The sequence below is a fragment of the Trachinotus anak genome, unplaced genomic scaffold (genome assembly GCF_046630095.1).
Source record: "Trachinotus anak isolate AG129_WGS33_773 ecotype Australia unplaced genomic scaffold, CSIRO_AGI_Tana_v1 ptg000012l, whole genome shotgun sequence".
Lineage (NCBI taxonomy): Eukaryota > Metazoa > Chordata > Actinopteri > Carangiformes > Carangidae > Trachinotus > Trachinotus anak.
In genome coordinates this window covers 8,542,855-8,562,864 of record NW_027273863.1, presented here as the reverse complement: position 1 = coordinate 8,562,864, position 20,010 = coordinate 8,542,855, and the positions used below count along the sequence as shown (strand labels likewise).

General features: G+C 40.7%; 2 protein-coding genes across 3 annotated transcripts; both read left to right on the top strand.

The window, feature by feature from the left end:
• The first annotated feature begins 4,178 nt into the window (after nt 1-4,178).
• On the top strand, nt 4,179-15,077 carry ddr2b (discoidin domain receptor tyrosine kinase 2b). Of its 2 annotated transcripts, none has more exons than XM_071490750.1 (17): nt 4,179-4,346; nt 5,455-5,561; nt 6,681-6,783; nt 7,664-7,901; nt 9,078-9,225; nt 9,441-9,543; nt 9,759-9,942; nt 10,424-10,664; nt 10,810-10,875; nt 11,426-11,562; nt 12,034-12,244; nt 12,337-12,560; nt 12,852-12,979; nt 13,181-13,399; nt 13,532-13,766; nt 13,968-14,117; nt 14,303-15,077. In XM_071490750.1, exons 2-17 carry the CDS (start codon nt 5,486-5,488, stop codon nt 14,435-14,437), a joined length of 2,598 nt encoding a protein of 865 aa, XP_071346851.1. In that variant the 5' UTR covers nt 4,179-4,346; nt 5,455-5,485; the 3' UTR covers nt 14,438-15,077. The 2 variants fall into 2 exon arrangements, with proteins under 2 accessions (XP_071346851.1, XP_071346850.1); XM_071490749.1 differs by having other exon boundaries at nt 4,180-4,346; nt 5,437-5,561.
• Nucleotides 15,078-15,238: 161 nt separating this feature from the next.
• Nucleotides 15,239-19,808, top strand: LOC139628752 (3-keto-steroid reductase/17-beta-hydroxysteroid dehydrogenase 7-like). Its single transcript, XM_071490778.1, has 9 exons — nt 15,239-15,402; nt 16,145-16,348; nt 16,516-16,608; nt 16,767-16,881; nt 17,576-17,770; nt 18,713-18,817; nt 18,922-18,978; nt 19,088-19,186; nt 19,326-19,808. The coding sequence occupies exons 1-9, from the start codon at nt 15,368-15,370 to the stop codon at nt 19,443-19,445; spliced, it is 1,023 nt and encodes a 340-aa protein (XP_071346879.1). The 5' UTR covers nt 15,239-15,367; the 3' UTR covers nt 19,446-19,808.
• The last annotated feature ends 202 nt before the right edge of the window (nt 19,809-20,010 follow it).

Below are 20,010 nucleotides of genomic sequence, written 5' to 3'. Positions count from 1 at the left end.
TGCTGTGTGGTGTCATGGTACGTCTAGTGCATTTGGTGTGACTTACTAATTCCTGAAATGTATCCATGGATAATTAAAACCAAACTATGTCTCTAAAATAACGATAAGCAGCACCACTTTCTGGGCTGACCTTTTCAAAATGTTATACTATTTATAATTCCTTGAGAAACTGGGATGTGGGCATGCGAAAGGTCTTTTTGTGAGGGTGATGGCTCTCTGTTATTGTTGGAGATACACCAGCTGTGGTCGTTAAACCAGGCCAGCTCACATTAAGCTCACTGTGTGTGCTTACAGCATCAGCTTGATGTAACACTGCAGATAAACTGGAAAATATGAAGAATATCAGCCATTACCCACCCACATTCAGACACGACACCCTGCAGCTCCACTAGTACAGCTGCCGCTGACACAGATAGTGGGCGGCCTCCAGGAGTTGGCCTCTACTTTCATTTGCTTGAATATAATGAAAAATGGACTGTAGTGTCATTCTGCTCACCCCCTTATGAATCTATATCAGTATTTTTGCTTTGCATTGCGCAGGTCAAAAGAATTTGATTTCACTGTGTACACAGTGTTGCATTTATCCCCAGGTTTGGTCTTTTTAGCTGGACTATCCAATATTTTGGGACAAGACGATTCCCAGATGATAAATCCTACTGAATTGCTAATCCCCTGGCTCATTCTAAGGCCACCATAAGGTTGTTTCAGCAACTATTGCATGATGATTGCCATGAAATTTACAACAGCCAGCAACTACTTTACCTGTAGCGCAATCATCATCATCATCATCAATATTAAAATGTTCATTCATCCAAGAGCAGTTCTAGCAGATGGTAATAAGCTCACACAGTGAGCAAACACTACCTGCTAAACATTAGCAATTTAAAGGCGCCCTGTTGAGTCAAACAAAAGTTATGTTTACATAATGCACCAAGACACACTGAGTGTGTTGAGCTCTAAGAAATGTGTTAAATGCTCTTCCTTCCTCATAACATTTTTTTATTTTAAATCCAGCATTAGTCTCCTGTACAGTTTTAAAGTTTGGGCACCCAAGAGTAAATTATATCTTGTAAATTTTTGAAGTGAAAATAAGTTAAAAAGAAATATTCAAATATAAATGTTACTTTTTATTTCATAAACAAAAAAAACTAATAAAATTAATTTTAGCATATGCAAAAGTTCTACTTTATTAGCCTATGATAAATTCTCAGACTCTCCAAACGTCTAACCTCTTAACTACTGACAGAGGATCTGAAATGAAGCTAATTGATGCTACAAAGCAGGGACAGACTGTAAAAAGATATATGTGCTTTCAGCTGGCAGTTCTCATTGTTCCACAGTTAAAAGGAACTGTGGAAGTGAAGACCAGATCTGGAAGGACAATAAAACGTTCAGATGAAACCGCACATCTGCTGGGTTGAAAGGCAAAGCAAACCCCCATATGACTGCAAAGGAGCTGCACAGGAAGGTTTAGCTGACACACCCTTCACTCTGCAGGTAAAGTTAAAACTGAGCTTTTCGGCCACAATCACGAAAGTGTTTGTGGCGATAAAAGGAGCAGTGTTTGATCAAAAAGAACATTTGGTTAACTGTTAAGCAAATATTCTGCTTTGGGGTTGTGTGACAGCCAGTGACAAAGGAAACATTGCACAGATGGAAGGAATAATTTATTCTGAATGCTAATATCATGCAGTCAGTCAAGATGATGACACTAATAAGAGGCTGGCCTTTACAACGGGACAGTGATCCAAAGCAAACCACAAAATCCATGTGAACTACTTGAAGAAACACAAGCTGAATCTCTGGAAAGCTCTCACAGACCCCTGAGCTGAACATTTCAAATCTGTGGGTTCTCAGGTTGAAATGATCTGAACAGAAGTGATCTGCAGAGTGGGTTAAAAATTCCTAAATCAAGAATAGAAATTGTTTGCGAGCTGTGATATCTGTCAAATGGGGTGTTACTAAGTACTAACTGAGTAGGGTACCCAAGCTTTTGCACATGCCACATGCTACAATTACAGTTTTTTTGTTTTTGTTTGTTTGTTCGGTTTTTTTCTTTTTTTTTTTTTTATTAATAAAAAAAAAAAAAAACTCACAGTTCATTAACATTTGAAAACACGCATTTAAATGTCTGTTTGCTGCAGGGGTTATATTTATTTTTACTTCAAAAATAAACTAAATATATAATTTGCCCCCAGGTGCCTAATTTTGCATGCAGCTGTATGTTCACTTGTTCACTTGCTTGCACCAGATAAACAAAGTGGACTCACAGAAACTGCTCCACAACGCTGCTAGAGGTCACAAAAGTCACAAGCAACCATTATCAACATTATCATCGCGAGCATGTTAGCTCACGACATTAGTGCTTAGCTGAAAGTGTTGCTTTGCCTTAGCGTCAAAGACCTGCTGGCATAGACTCTACATGATAGGTTTGTTAAAACTTAATTGTATTAATTCACCTGCTTTCCCTGTAGCCTACTAATGACACCTGTCATTATTCCGGTTAAACCTACCACTTTTCCGGATGATATTAAAGCTCTCCTACGGATGTGAGTGAGCCCCTGAGCCACCAGTTTCTGTTTCTGTTCATTATATATCCATGAGTACCTGAGGCAGGCAGCAGCTTTTATGATGACTCATGAATCTTTTAATCGCTCTCGCTCTCCTCCTGAGGAATAAGTGATGCTCCATCATGGTCTGCTTTCATAATGAGAGAGATGATAATGAGTTGAACACTTTCTTAGGATATGATTATAGGAATACTTTGAAATTTTGGAAAATACAGTTGCTCACTTTCTTGCCAAGAGAATGATACCGCTCACATGTCTGCACAATAAATATTTAGTCGGAGCCAGCAGCCAGTTAGCGTAGCTTAGCATGAGGACTGAAAACAGTTAGCCTGGCTTTGTCCACTGGTAACAAAACCCACCTTCCACCTATGCACACTAAACATGGAAATACAGTACATCCAACAGCTAGCTGGTTAGCATAACTTAGCAAAAAAAAAAGAAATTAAAACTGGAAATTGGGGGAAACAGCTAGCCATGCTAAGTTATTTTAATCTGACTATGTTTACAATAAGCTTTCAGTAGCTTAGTATAAAGACTGCAACCACTGGTTATTTTCTGCCTTGTACCAATTTAAGCTACGTAGCTTCATATTTAGCATAGTGACATGAAGCTTCTCGTCCAACTCTTGGCAAGAGAGAAAATTAGTATAATTCCCAAAATGTCAAACTGTTCCTTCAAATTAGCGTTAGCTTTCTCACAAAAATGACTATAGACACCATAAAGACATATAAATAAACGGGCACATAAAAGGTGATGTTTCATTCATGATTATCTCACAAATTCCATCACATCACTGGTATAAATACCCTTTAAAGTGTTGTCGTATCAAAGAGTATAAGGCTGTGTTGCTGTGAATATACAGTAGCACTGAAAGTCAAGTCATCTTATTTTTCTTTTCTTTCTGTTTCTTTCCTTCAACCACAACATTTGCATCAGCCTTTGTTTTCATTAATAACATCCTGAAGGAAGCCATTAATGGAAACTTGTGCTGCTGTAACAGCAGTTTTCAGTGTTTAGTTCTATGTGTTAAATTCAAGCCAGTTTCAGGTTCTTGAAAGTAACTGAAGACATTTACACAACCCCAAAGTGTTTGTGAAAGTCTTTGTATTGTAAGCTTTATTTAAGCGTTATATGAGAATGAAGTTAAAAGACATCGACGCATAATTTAACATATCATGTGCTTTTCCATGCTGTGAAGAAATATTGATTCACACCATTGATTTCTGATAATCTTCTGCCTTTTGCAATGAGCATTGTGTCTATTTTACTTTCAATCCCAGTTGTGACTCATCTTGTTTGTATCCAGATATTTTTTATTTTTTTCCTAAAACATCATGTCTCCTTCAGTAATTAGCAGGTTCTTCTCAGCAGGAAAATGAACTCCAGTCTGTTTTTGTCAGTAGTTCTTGGTGGACGCTGCCAGATAACTGCTGCTCTCAGCTGCCTTTGTGGGCCGTAATTGAAACCATTTGTGGATCAGGTGGAATTCTGGGATTCTGGCTTCATCTCAACATCTCAAGTGTGTTATTTTCTCTCCTTCTTTCCTCCAGCCAGAAAGACTGTTACATCAGCCTTCGTTTCCTCTCTCTCTCTCTCTCTCTCTCCCTCTCTCTCTCTCTCTCTCCCTCTGCCTCTCGCTCTCTTTTTTCCATTCCCAGAAAGTCCTTCAGACGAAGAGGTCAGCAACTTGCAGTGCTGAATGCATCAACTCACAGTAGATGTGGAATATTTCCTGAGACAGATGATTTCTTAATAGCGAGAGAAGAACTTGTCAAAGTAAGTCAACTCCATATTTTTCTCATATGTGAATATTAATCCCAGTGTCCACGTTGCCTCTGAAGGAAGTTTGTGTCGGCTCAGCTCAGTATAGAGTGACATCACACAAGAAAATACATCACACAAGTTTAATAACATTACAATATGTATGAGGAGAACCACACAGAGGTTAAGGAGGGTAAGATTATTTGTATTTTATTTATATCATTTTAATCAGTCACCCACGTATTTACTTTATTGTTAAACCAGAAAGTTAGGCAGCGATCATCATCATGTCAGCTGGAAAGATGCATTTCAGGCACAAGTTTTCACTATACTGGTGTGATCCAGTATCTTAAATTTAGTGGATAATGTTCTTTGATTTCCTTTCATGTTTGTAAGAAAAGAAAAAAAAAGTTGCCATGCACTCTTAGAAAGTACACATCATACCGGCACAGAGCCACACTGCACACCAAATTCTTTGGTGAAAGCGCCACGTGAATTGGAGTGAGTGCACTTTCTAACTTAACAGAGCATGTTCAAGGTATAAGTCACTGGGACCTTCACAAGGCTTCTACAAGGTAAATAAAATAAGAGTTCATACTGCAGGTACTGTGGTGGGAGAGAGCAGGACTCTGGGTTACAAAGGGAACTATGTGCACGTTTACCACTATAGGTCTCCACAGAGTTTTGGTGATATTCAGCATCATTGAACCATTTGCAGCATCCTGCAATTGCTGAAATGCAGCCATTATAGTAAACATAATTTTTGATATTTGAATTTTTTATCTTTTCTATTATCTATTCTAATTCTCATTTTACTCTTAATCTTATAATTATTATATTATTATGATTATAATAATCATAATAATATTGTGCTCTAGTCTTTTAGCAAACCCTTAAGAATATGCTACCCTTCACTGAAGTACACATATTGTTTGTGTATATGACAGATAAAGCATCTGAATCCTTTGACTCATCCTAAATATAAATATAAAACACAGGTTTTGCTGTGGAAAATGTGTTGATATGATATTTGAAAACTTCTTACTTTAGATTACTTTGATGCTTATGTCAATCTTTACTACTCATCTCACTCACTGATCTACAGCCGTCCTGAAATGTTTAGGTGTGCAGCTCCTTGAGAAGACGTGAAGGTCATGGAGGTTAAACTGATCACACATCATGTCTTCTTGATCCTGCTGGCTGCCACTGCGAGAGCTCAAGTCAACCCAGGTAGATATTTGTCTTTCACATTCATGTCCTCCTCTCTCAGAGCAGGAAGGCGTTTGGTTGGACTCTTTGGTTGTTGCAGGGATCACACCTCAGATGTTTCTGCATCTCATTGCATGTGCAGCTGAACAATCCATGATGGAACGAGTTTAGTTCACGGTGTTTGATCAGACCCTGAGGTATGAGCCAGTCCATGTGGATATGTCATATTTCAGCTTAAAATAACTTCTTTATATTCCTGAGGGATAGGCATGTTGACAAGATGGAGAAGGAAAGCAATTTTAGGTGGGTGGGCTTAAAATGCAAGAATGTAACGTGTGTGTTTTTGTGTGTGTGCGCCAATGAGAGTGTGTGTATGCGGTTTACCTAATGGTCAGACAGCAAACATCCTCAGAACAGGCAGACCTTTCACAAGCGGGGGGCATTCGCGGAAAAAAAAAAAAAAATTAGGCAAGTTGTAGGTTACACACACACCTACTCTCTCTCTCACACACATGCACTCATTTTACTTTTCCACATAGAATATTTTCACAGTAAAAGGCTTATTTGTCCTGCTGCTCTCTCTCAAAGCACATGTCAAGGAGTTCAGTGGGAAGGTGAATAAAACACAGACATCCCTTAATTACCAGGTAGTGATGGTGAGAGTAAACAGTAATGTTGTGGAAGATGCAGAGAGCAGCTGTACAGTACAGTCACTGCATCATATTTACACTAAAATGTAGGTGCTGTTGTTGTAAAACTCACTTATTTTTTTAAATGGGAACATAGCTTATAGATGCCAGATGCTTTTAAAGTCAAAAGATTCTCTCACGTGTCTCTAGTAGAAATTATGAAAAGGTTTGAAAAATGAAGAGCAGGCAGCTCTAAGGCCACTCCCTTCTCATTTTGCTTAGACTGGCACCTACACAGTGATGTCTCTGTTTGGCTTTAGAGGCCTTGCAGGGCTGTAGGAAGGGGACTGGGGGGAAGGGACCACTTTACACTCATCTCCTCACATCCTGAAAATAAATTATAATAGCATGTGAGAGAATACAGCTTTTTACACTCACATATACAAACACATAAAAGACATTTTCAGAATTTGAGCAGCATGTGGATCAGTGATACTTCATGTGTTTGTAGAAATGTGTCGCTATCCTCTTGGTATGACCGGTGGGCAGATTCAGGACGAGGACATCTCTGCGTCCAGTCAGTGGTCCGAGTCAACGGCTGCAAGATTTGGCAGGCATGTTTGATTATGCATTTCTCTTCTTTTATCTCACGTCCATGTCATTTATACCGGGCACCGCCCTTAAAACATGTTATGCAAAGTGATATTCTGTGATCATCTGTAAAGGTCTGTTTCTTTTTAATTGAAACTCCTACGTTCTGCTCCTGTGGCCAAGTTCTTCCTCTGTTTATTCCAAACTAACCACTGCTCTGGCTTCATTATATCTTGCACGCACAGAAGATTTTTTTTCCACCAGAAAACTCTTTTGGCTTGGGGTTGCAAAGAGCATATGTTCTGGAGCTTTTGTTCAATTCACATGACTTTCATCAGCAGATGAAACGGACGGCAAAGTCCGTAAATGGATGAAATGGACCTTGAGGTGATTGTCTGGTCAGCTGCTCTTTCCACGGTCAAGAATGAGCTAAATATAAATGCAATGTTAGGGTTTAAATTAGGATTAGGTTGGAAAAGCTAAAAAACGTATTCTCTCTCTTGCCAAGGTTGAGGTGAAAAGATTGATACCACTCACATATTTGTGAAGCTGGAGCCAGCAGCTGCTTAGCTTAGCTTAGCCTAGTCTGAAGCTCAGCAAATGTGAAAGTTTGATGAAGTGGCTACATGTTTGATCATGGTGTTGTTTTACATATGACCAGTGGCAATATAGAGTAGTCAAAGGTGCTTTCATGCAAATATGAATTCATTAACACAGAAAACATCACACCTACTCTAGTAGATATTCACTAACTCATGTTTCCTATTTATATATTCCCTCTACCATCTGCTTTCTTTCCCCTCGTTACCTGCCTCTTCCTCTCCTCTCTTCCTCTTTAAGTTCATTCCTCTTCCTGCTTCCTTTCCTTCACTGTCTCCTCTCTCATGTCTTCCTCCTCTTCAGACTTGACTTTGACAATGGAGATGGTGACGGGGCCTGGTGCCCTGACATCATGTCAGAGCCGGACGGCCTCAAAGAGTATCTCCAGGTGGACCTGCGCTCACTGCACTTCATCACGCTGGTGGGAACCCAAGGTCGCCATGCCGACGGAATGGGTAATGAGTTTGCCCAGCGATACATGATCAAGTACAGCCGCGACGGCAGCAACTGGGTGGGATGGCGTGATAGGAAGGGACGGCAGGTGAGCAGGGGTACATATTATTGTGTGTATCAAGCTGTCTTATGCTAGAGCCCTGCACTGGTTTAGGTTTACACATTATCATGCCATCTTAATCTGTATTATGTATTAGTTTTCAAACAGGTCACTTTGAGTCTGTGCATTTGAATAAAATATGCCACTGATCTTTGTCTCATCTGGTGTCTTAATAAAATCCAGACAAAAGTATTTGTCAGTGTCTGTTATGGCAGCTTTTTTTTTTTACAGACTTTGGGTCATAATAATCATAACTAAGTGAAAGACAGTGGTAGAATGTAACTAAGTACATTTACTGAAATAATGTACTTGAGTGCAAATTTGAGGTTGTTGCACTTTACTTGAGTGTTTCCATGTTAAGCAGGTACAGAGCCGATAACAGGCGGGGTGGCAAGAATGTGAGTCTTCAGCATGAAAGACAGCACACCATCTGGCAGGGAGCAGGTTTACATAAGCAGGTTTAAATACTGGCTGGGATGATGGGGTGTGAGTGGGTGCTGGCGAACGTGGAATCAGGAAACAGGGAACAGTGGGAGAGAATCAGGGCATCTGCTGGATGGATCGAGAATGACAGGTGGACAAAGTAAACAGGAAGTAAACAGGAATCATGACCTTATAAGATATAATGCATGGATACAGATTAAACGAGCATGTACAACGGTAAAATATTACATATACATTAAAGCTTTAGTATTAATTATCCAAGTAGTACTTTTACTGTTAGAAATTAAGCACATGTTGCTAATTACTACTTGCGTTCTTTTACGCAACTAATATTTTCAGTGCAGGACTTTTACTGTTCTTAGAATTGAGTATTTTTATTGCCTAGTATTGCCACGTTTGCTAAAGTGAAGGATCTGCATACTTGCTCCACCACTGGCGATAAATGGCAAGAAAGAACATCTTTGCAGCAAGTTGTATCAAAAATCATGGGAAATATGATCTTAAATTCATGAGATTTAGGGCAGCAAGTTGGTTTCATAATTTATTTGACCATCTCATATTTATGCTGATAAAACGCTACACATTGCAATTCTGTCATTCAGCAACCCCGGTTCCCTGCAGCAGAGTGCAAAGCATTAACACGACATATACTGGCGTGGTTTGAAATCCATCTCTGACAGGTTCCTCTCAGTCTGGTGTAATCTGCCTCTCCTCTGTCAGGTAATTGAGGGGAACAGGAACGCATATGACGTGGTACTGAAGGATCTGGAGCCTCCCATCATAGCTCGTTTTGTCCGCTTCATGCCTGTGACAGACCACTCCATGATCGTGTGTATGAGAGTGGAGCTCTACGGCTGTGAATGGCTGGGTTAGTCATTACGCTTCATTTTTTTGCAGTGCAACTGCAACATCTAGTTTATGATTCTTTAATTAAAGTCTAGATGTTGTTTTTTTGTGTCTGTGACAGTTTTGTTCTGACTTGCATCATTTTTATTTATTGTTTTTTTTTAAATATTTCCATAATATCCTATAAGCATGCAGTGAGTAAATCATAATCATTCATGTCTGACCCGCCCCTTTTAGATGGCTTGATGTCTTATAGTATTCCAGATGGGCACCAAATGATCTACAGAGGCCTGGATGTCTACTTTAATGACTCTGTGTATGATGGAGCATCAGCTGAAAGGTCTGGATTTTATTCTGCTGGTTCTGGAAAAAAAAGATGTAGACCACAGTTATAGAGGCGTTATTCTGTCATCATTGGGCTCACTTCCTGTGAGGGCAGTAATATTCTTTATTATTTTTACTTTGGGCTAAAGTAGCAATGAATTTACAAATCTCTGCAGTCCTAAAAATACATTTACATTTTTTTTAAATTCTTCCATCCTTCCTCACCACTAGACTGACAAAGGGCCTCGGCCAGCTGACAGATGGCACCTGGGGTCTAGACGATTTCCTCCACAGCCACATCTACGGCATGTGGCCAGGCTATGACTATGTGGGCTGGAGCAACAAGAGCTTCCCCAAAGGTTACGTGGAGATGATCTTTGAGTTTGACCACGTCCGTAACTTCACCTCCATGAAGGTAAGAAGTTCAGGGAAAACTTTGCAGGTTGTTCAGCTTCATAGTGAAGAAAGTGTAATATTTTTAAATTTGCTGAGTCTGAACTGAGCTGTAATGTGCCATGCTGGGCAAGCACCCATCTTCTAATGCTGCTGCTGCAAATTTTATTGGGACATAAAATTTCTACAATGATGCAAAATTGCACAGCTGAGTGAAAATGACATTTTCTGTATAATTAGCCTATTTCTCATGGGTAAGTGCCATGGCCAGAATTCAGAAATGGAAGATCATGTTTCTTGGCGACAGCACAAGACAGATGAGTCGTCAGCATACCTGCTCTTACATCATCTTCCTCTTCAGATCCTGTCCATTTTCAGCACTTTTGCACCTGCTCAGCAGAGAAAAATGTTCCCTGCAGATATGAGCAAGATAACTGATGCAGATTTTTAATGTTTTTGATCATGCTTTCTTGTATTTACATAGTCCACTGTCACCTTCACAGGTACATTGTAATAATATGTTTAGTCGAGGGGTGCGGATGTTCAGACAGGCCACCTGTTACTTCCGGTCGGGCTCAGACTGGGAGACAGACCCAGTGACTCTCAGGCCCACTGTTGACCGTGTGAGCCAAATCGCCCGATTTGTCACTGTGCCGCTCGGGGACCGCACAGCCAGCGCCATCAAGTGCCGCTTCCACTTCAGTGACCTTTGGATGCTGTTCAGTGAGGTGGCCTTCCAGTCAGGTAAAAAAAAATGTTAAGGTGTGGTCAGTCATAAACTTTGATTTGTTAACATAATGCCAGCATGTTATTGTGCTATAGCTTCCTCCAGTCTGACCTCACTGTACATCCTTCAGCTTTGTTTTCCTTCACTTTCTTTCACTCTCAGGCTCAGCAGTGTACAACACATCTCTGACGCCTCGCAAACATGGACACCCCACAAACACACTGCCAGGTCAGCTGCTGAACCCTTGGTGTCTTTTTTTTTTTTTTTTTTAAGCAGTAATTTGGGTGAAGTGACAGTCAGGCAGTGGAGAAAAATGCTGGCTGATGGGAGTGCAGGTTTGACATATGGCTGCTGAGAAGTGATGTGGCGGTAAACAAAACATGGGCCAACCATCTAATCTTCAGTCAGCCACAAATTTAATTAGTATTTAATAGGTTTTTCTATTATATTTGAAGACGATTGCTCATTTATAATTCTTACTAATTTGGCTTGGTGTCATATGTCTTGAAGTGTTGTGATTTATTTCGGTGTGAAAGTGGAGGTAATTGCTCAGTTTAAAAGGTGTTTTTTTTAGTTAAACAGTGCCCCCTGGTGATCGCATCAAAAATGACTTATTACCATGGAGATAAATGTCTTCTTGCTGTAGTTGTAATGAAACATGAAGGGGATTATTCAGTGACAATGTAATTATTTCGGGATATGCTATAATGAGAACTTGATATGTGATGGATTAAATCAAATCCATCCCAACTCCCAACTCTCATCTCATCTTTAATAGGGGATGATCCCACCCATAAAGTGGATGACAGCAATACCAGGATCCTGATTGGCTGCTTGGTGGCTATCATAGCCATCCTACTAACCATTATAGTCATCATCCTGTGGCGGCAGGTGTGGCAAAAGATGCTTGAGAAGGTGAGAAGAGAGGTTTTTTTTTTTGTTTTTGTTTCTTTTGCAATTTGAGGAAAGTGTGAACAATAATTTGAAGATTATACTCAATGAGACAAATCAGTAAGTAAGGCTTTGGTTTGGCTGTGGGGGAGGCATATTATCATAATGGGTACAGGAAATTGCGTTTTCCATTTACTGTTTTTATAGAAGGGGTTTTACAAGTTGAAACGGGCCCCATGTGAAGCCGCACAGCAGTTGATTCTAATCAGCAAGAACTGCAATCAGCACCCTGTGGTATACTGCTCCGGACCAAGTAAAGAGAAGTTTCCCAGGGTCGGCAATCTGGAGAAAAAAAATCTCCAACATGAAACATATAGAGAGCGTGTGCTGACATCCTCTTCTTTCCTCACCTTGAGCGGAAAAAACTTCTCTTGCAGGATATTTGACATTAACAACAGATAACAGACCTCAACTCTGACAAACTCACTTTCTCAGGCATCTCGTCGCATCCTGGACGATGAACTCACAGCCCGCCTTGCCGTCCAGACCCAGGCCTTCTCCTTCCACCACTCCTCTCTGTCCAGCGAGGGCGGCTCCACCTCCAACTCCACCTATGACAGAATCTTCCCCCTCTGTGCCGACTACCAGGAGCCCTCGCGCCTCATCCGAAAGCTGCCTGAGTTTGCTCAGTCCACAGAGCACCTCGGTAAGACGGTGAAAGTACCACGCAATAAACTCTGCGGAGGTTTTCTAGAGTCAGAGCTGCTGGAGTGTTTGATTTTGTCTCTTCCACATCAGGACGGAGCACCTCATGCAGAGCCCTCACAGCCGGTGGTTCAGACAGTGCCCCCCACTATGCAGAGGCAGACATCATCAGCCTGCAGGAGTCTTCAGACAGCAGCACCTACTCCATCACAGCCGTCAACATGAATCTCTTCGCTGGCACCGATTCATCCATGAAGGAGTTCCCCAGACACAAGCTCACCTTCAAGGAGAAACTTGGAGAGGGCCAGTTTGGAGAAGTACATTCAGTTTTGTCGCTCTAACTTTTGCTGGCATTGATTTGCCATTCATGGAAATGGTTAGATTCATTGGGCTGTTCTCTCTTTGCCATCATTACATTAATGTATCTGTATAGCTTTCATTTTTAAAACTGAGTGATAGATGTGGCTCTGTGGTAAAAGCCACAGAGTGTGAAATGCAGTCACTACAGTACATGCTGACAAGTAGTCAACGTTAAGTGGTATTAAACAGAGTTAAGCAGATGGTTTCAAGAGGTGTCAAGTGGACTGACAAAGTGTGATTTTATACAGGTGCACTTGTGTGAGGCAGAGGGCATGCAGGACTTTTTAGACGAGGTTTTGTCCATAGAGGGAAACAATGAGTCACCTCTGCTAGTTGCTGTTAAAACACTGCGGGAAGACGCCAACAAGAACGCAAGGTAAAAGCAACTGGGAGCGTGTGTTGTTTAACAATTGTGAGACAAAGATGTTTTCATCTATAATTATTTTCATTATAATTTAACCATCAAACTGGCAGAATATCTCTGCAAGTGTGCACATTAGTCTCCAGCTGGTTGTTATTTTTCATTCAGTTGTCAGTCAGACAGTGAATTACACTTTTTGTCCCCGCTGTGATGCAGGAATGACTTCCTGAAGGAGATCCGAATCATGTCTCGTCTGAGGGACCCCAACATTGTCCGTCTGCTGGCGGTGTGTGTGGACACGGACCCACTGTGCATGATCACTGAGTACATGGAAAATGGAGACCTGAACCAGTTCCTGTGCAATCTCAGGCTCAAGGAGGCTGCTGATGAAGACAAGGCAGAACAAGAGGAGAAGGAGGGGAAGAGTATGGTCAGGTACGCTCATGTCCTAATGGTAAATTATCATGATTATCAGGGATATAATATATAGAACCAGCAGGATATCCCTATATATTAGGTGCACTGTACTTATGACTTCTCTTCCTTTGTGGCGTCCTCTGCTCACAGCTACAGTAAACTGATCGGGATGGCTGTGCAGATTGCATCTGGCATGAAGTACTTGTCCTCTCTCAACTTTGTCCACCGTGATCTGGCCACCCGCAACTGCCTGGTGGGTAAGAACTACACAATAAAGATAGCTGATTTTGGCATGAGTCGAAACCTGTACAGAGGAGACTACTATAGGATCCAGGGCCGGGCCATCCTGCCCATTCGCTGGATGTCCTGGGAGAGCATCCTACTGGTGAGTGCTGTGTGGAGCTGGGGACAAATGTGATGTCTGATGAGAAAAGTAACCTGTTTCTTAATGCTGATAATACTGTATCTATGATATTTGTCACAAGTGTCCCAGCCTTAAGCACTGAACAATCCAGCATCCTATGTCCAGATTGTTTGTCACATCTATGCCAGACTGTATTTGGTTTAAAGTTGTGTATCCCTTCAGGGTAAGTTCACCATGGCCAGTGATGTTTGGGCGTTCGGTGTGACTCTCTGGGAGATTCTGACGCTGTGTAAGGAGCAACCCTACTCCCAGCTCTCTGACGAGCAGGTCATTGAAAACACAGGGGAGTTCTTTAGGGACCAGGGCAAGCAGGTGAGCATCACACAGGTTTGATCTTCCTGAGTACATTTTGTTTGTGTGTTCTTTGAGGTAAAGAACAAAGCATGTGCCAAGTTTGCTGGAAAGATCTTGCAAAATTTGCAAGTTTTCAAATAAAAATACTCCTTATAGCCCTTTTAACATAAATCCTACATTAATATTTTCCCTCGTGCTCCCAGGTGTACCTGCCGAGGCCGCCATGTTGTCCTGAAAGAGTCTACACTGATCTGATGCTGAGCTGCTGGAGGAGGAACGCCAAGCAGAGGCCAAGTTTTCAGGAGATGCACACTCAGCTCATAGAGAGTCTGGCGTAGCAGATAGGACGTATCATTTTTCTCTGCCACACACTGTCTTGCTTGCTTTTATCAGTATGGATTTATCTGGAGTTAATTTGGAGTCAGAAACAGGACTCAAACGTTTTCCATTTGTTTTATGCATGCTTGCCACAACTGTGCTGTAAATAATAAGAAATGAGGACAGGGTATACACTTGAACAGAGCCTTTTATTGTAGATATGCAAAGTAGCACTACTCTGTGTATTCATACCTTTGTGTATTTATTAATTTCTTTTTGTTTCCTGTGCTACGTGTATTTATAGAGTACTGCAAGGTAATCCTAGGTTTTGAAACGCAGATGTGATTTTTTTTTTTTATTTCTTGATACTTACATGTAATTCTATTGCACATTTATAAGAGAATGTCAGTTGTTTGACCCTTTTCAGTGTTTCTGTTTTTGCTTTGTAATTTGAACAAATGAAACGATAATGACTGTTTTTTGGATGAGAATGTGTATAACTATGCAGAAGCTCCTTTATATTCTTTATAAACATGTTTATATCCTTTTGCAGAAATAAATTAACTGTATATTGTTGAGGAGTAGAAAAGAACTAAGATTTTTTTAATAGCTGTCAAACCAAAGAGCCTTGTAAATAAAGGAAAAATAATATTTGCTACCGTTTGTTACACTTTATTGGTCGTTTTCTTCACATACTGAAGTATAATACATATGCGACGTTTCAACCGTTGCGCTCTTATCCTGTTTTGGGCTTCTTGGCTCCCCGTAGTGGAAGCTGATTGGCCAGCTGTTTGCTGACATCCAATCACACCACGTACAAGCTCCCGCATATAGGCTGCTGCTGGGTCCTCTCCGGGATCGGACGATGGGCTGAGCGTCCCGGTGCATCGGGAAGCGAGGACTCGTACCTGGTGTGGGACTCTCCTCTCCAGCCGCTGCTGACCCCGGACATGCAGAGAGTGGTCGTTGTAACCGGCGCCAACAGGTGGGTGTTATAATAACAGTGTTATTATGAATAATCACCGGTTTGTCACGTTGATAAGCAGTGACGCCTCTCAATGGCTGGTGTGTGTGTGTGTGTGTGTGTGTGTGTGTGTGTGTGTGTGTGTGTGTGTGTTCCTCCTGTTTAAACTGTCGTCGTGTTTATTCTTGTATCTGCTTCACACAAACAGAACAATCAGAAGAATTAAATTTAAAGACCATTGCATTTTAAAATGCCGAAACAAAAGCAACGATATATTTTGAAGTGAAACAAATAAAAAGAAGAAATGAATTACCTGTGGGCTAATTTGCCTAGCAGGATATTGGTCAATATTTGCCTTTAACTTTTACATCTTTGCCTCTGTATTTCAGCATTTACAGCACATACATGCCAAAGATATGTTAGTTTAGTTTTAATTTTAGTTACTTAGAAAGTGTCATTAACATGTCATTAGAAATACTGAGCAGTGATCTGTGGTTGTGCATTTTTAAATCTCTTCTTTGTACAGAGATTTTAAAAAAATACATACAGTTGTAAAAATACATATATGAATTTTAATAGGTAAAAAAACCAATCCAGTCTGCCTTCATTATTTATCTTCCAGTATTGTTACTTCACTGTAGTCCTCCGTGTCTACCAGTGGATTCACTCAATCTGTGTGATGATCACTCAGCTCCTCTGGGGAAGTTTGTTTATATGTGTGAATGGTTGTGTTTGTTTGCCACCTGTTTCTCTCTCTCTGCAGTGGCATTGGCCTGGCGCTGTGTGAGAGGCTGCTGACTGAGGACAGCCAGCTTCGCCTGTGTCTGGCCTGTAGAAACATGCAGCGGGCTGAGGCGGCCCGCTCCGCCCTGCTGACCTCTCACCCAGACGCACATGTGGACCTGCTGCACCTTGATGTGGGCTCCGTGCAGTCAGTGTTCACTGCTGCTCAGGAGGTCAAGGCCAGGTACGAAACCTTTGATACAAAGACCTCACAACTCTGTTTGTACTCATAGTACTCGTGTTGTATTTGTGACACTGCTCCTTGTTCTCTTCTTCCTCTTTCAACAACTGTGAACATGGAATTAAAAGTGATTAAGCTTTGATGCACATTTGTGTTTTTCTTCTCTACAGGTACAGCAGAATTGACTTTCTGTATCTAAATGCAGGAATTATGCCTAATCCACAAGTGAATATCAAGGCTTTTTTCAAGGGTCTGTTTTCCAGGTAAGTTTCCATTGCTACTTCCTGACTTGTTTATCTTAGCTTTGATTTGTGTCTTTTTATCTTAATTAATTGAGACTGGCTTAAGGTAAGGTGGCTGTACACCAGTGCATCTTGTTTGTGTCCGTGCTGTTATGCAACAGTTTCCCTTCTCACTGCAGGAATGTCATCAACATGTTTGCGACAGCAGAGGGTCTCTTAACTCAACAGGACCGCCTCAACTCAGATGGACTGCAGGAAGTTTTTGCCACCAACCTCTTTGGTCATTTTCTTCTGGTATACCTCAGACTGCACAAATACATACAGGAATTTAAATCTAAATCTAGATGATGATAAATCCCATAATGTGACATAAGATAATGTTAATACGACATATGATGTGGCAATATAGTGTAGTAGTGCAGTATTTGCATATGGATATATTTGTCAAAAATGAAACGATTGGTAAGGTATGGAAAAAAATATCACAGTATATAAAGTGTTAAATTGCAAAATCAGTATATTTTATGATATAGTGCTTTTTCGAGAAATGTTAAATGATGAAATAACAAAATGGGAATATCGTAATTGGCTTATGCAGTGATTTTTTTACCTTAAAAAATCAAGATGTCTTATGAAATTGACAATGGCAAATCATAAAAACAGTATGAAAACTTGAATAAAGAGAAAGCAAACCGTTTACTGAAGTGTACGCACTTTGTTCCCCTTTCTCTTCCTGTTACAGCAGCTTAAACCTAGAAATAACGGTATATATAGAATATAATGAGACAGCTATTAAAGTCGATGATAACTTACTAGGCTTCATTAGATACAACAGGCAACTTTATCAGGCAGTGTAGATTAAAAGTTTTCTCACATCTGTCTCACATCTCTAACAGGGGGATTGAAGTCATCGTTTCACATGGATTTAAAATCTTGACAGTTCCCTTCTTGTAGCTGTCCTGACCTGATCTTCATGTCTCTGTTCCAGATCAGGGAACTGGAGCCTCTGCTGTGTCAAGCAGGCCACACATCCAGGGTGGTGTGGACCTCCTCGAGTAATGCTCGCCGCTCTGCCTTCAGCATCGAGGACATGCAGCACAGAGATGGGACAGAGTCCTACAGCTCCTCTAAGTATGCTTCGGACATGCTCAGCCTGGCTCTCAACAGACACAAGAATAACCAGGTTTGTCTGTCACACGATTGCCAAACGCTGGAATCCTTTGTTATCACATCAGAATTCAGTCACAGTTCCATCCATTCGTCGATTCAACACACTGCAGAAACTGCACGTTGACTTCGAACAAACAAAGAAAATGGTTTACACGTTTAATGAACGAGGTGACCATGAGGACTTGGATGATTATCCAAACCAACCTCAGGAGCCAGTGTTTCTCCATGAGGTTCTTGATTAGTTTGATGATTTAGGGTTTGTTGAAATTTGTTATGGCATTTGTAGCGAAATTACAGCTTTTTATACAGAATTATAGTAGCTCCTTCCACACAGTGTTGCCTTATTTCATTCAATAAAAACTTTGTGGTGGCTGTCTTTCCCCTGGAGGAGGCTGTGTAGAGCAAACACTGGTTGTGGGAGGTAGATGTCAACTCGCACTGCCTCTTCACATCTGTATATCACACAGTATGTACACAAGGTTAAAAAAAACAGCACCACCAAACCGTACAAACTTGGCTCTTTTGAAAGGCCCTATTAAGAAATAGGTTCCTTCAAAATTTCATTCCCCCACCTTTTTCTAACACGGAGCAGTTACATGGACGGACACAGAAACCACTCTCCAATTGTAGTAGTAGGATTCCAACATTTACCAGTTATCCACTTTATTATAATACAGTTCCGTAGCATTATCCACCTTAATGCTCTTTATGTTCTTAAAAAATTACAGATCAAGATATTGTATCTTTTCTATTTTTGGTTCCAATAAGAAGGAAACAAACTGCAAATCAAGAATAACTTACGCAGAACAGGTAAAAACTAAAAGCTACAAGCTAAACTAAAGCTACTACTTTAGCTTTATCACAACATCTGTCATTTTTCCCTTTTTTGTAAATGACTAGGTTTAAAAATGCCTCATATATCCCTTCATAAAGCCTTTTCTTCTCTTTGTGACAGGGGCTGTTCTCCTCTGTAATATGCCCAGGACTGGTGATGACTAATTTGACCTATGGTATCCTGCCCTCATTCTTCTGGACTCTCATCATGCCCATCATGTGGCTGGTAAGCGGTTTTATTTATTTATTATGTTGCTATTTCTAACAAAAGTCTGCATCGAACATTATGTCTCATGTTCCTGTAATACATTTTCCTATTGTGTTGAACAGATTAGGATCTTCACTAACACATTCACTCTTACACCGTACAATGGAGCAGAGGCACTGGTACGTTGTCAGCCTGTGCTGTTATTGTCCATATGAAGAATACTTTACTTTCCCATCTGAACAGAAGACACACTAAGAACATGGATTCCCGCTCTGCTCTTTTTCACAGCACTGGCTGTTTCTTCAAAAGTCAGAGTCTCTGGATCCAAGAGCAAAGTATCACAGTTTAATCTCAGGACTTGGAACAAACTACACTCAACCTCGACAAGTGAGTAACCGGAGACCGCTTGCTCCACAGAGATGCTGCTTGAGTCTATGTAATAGAGCGCCAGGCAGGAAAACATGGGAAGGTAATTTGATATGCTGCTGTTATATTTCTGAATTAATTCAGATTTTCTGCGTTTCAGATGGACATTGATGATGAAATGTCTGAGGTTCTCTATTCAAAACTTCTTGAACTGGAGAGAGAAGTCAGAGAGAAATCTAGTGAGAGAAACTCTACTAACAAACTCATCAACAGCACCTGAATGAGACAGAGTGAGTCTTGTGCAGTGGAAAGCTTTAGAAAAGACCATGTGCGATTTATGATGTAAACCACCAACAGTGCTCTTATTCATTACATTCTTGCCAGTTGTAGTGTAGAAATATGTGTTTTTACATGTGAATGAAACAACTATATTTCTGCCTCAGTCAAGGGCACAACTTTACTTTGTGCAGTGTGATCAGGAGTAAAGCTGAGGTGGCCGATTGGATTCACTGCACTCGGTAACTGTAATCATGTCAAAATTAGCAACATATGACAATGAGGCACTAAATCGGTCTTTTTTGGGGAATGATTTGTATTAATTTGCAACGTGTTTTTAATAAAAGGAAAATTTGTTGTGAAAAAATATCCTCTCATATCAATCTTCACACAAGCTGCAACATTCACACAACTGAAAAATTACTGATGATTAAACATCCCTGACACTCCTGTTATTTTGGTTGCACCTGTCAAGATAGGACAGCTGTAGCCACTGAATTTAAAGGGAACAATGTAATGTCTGCTCTTATTCTCAGTCACCTGGCAGCAGTGTTGTATCACTTGAAGCA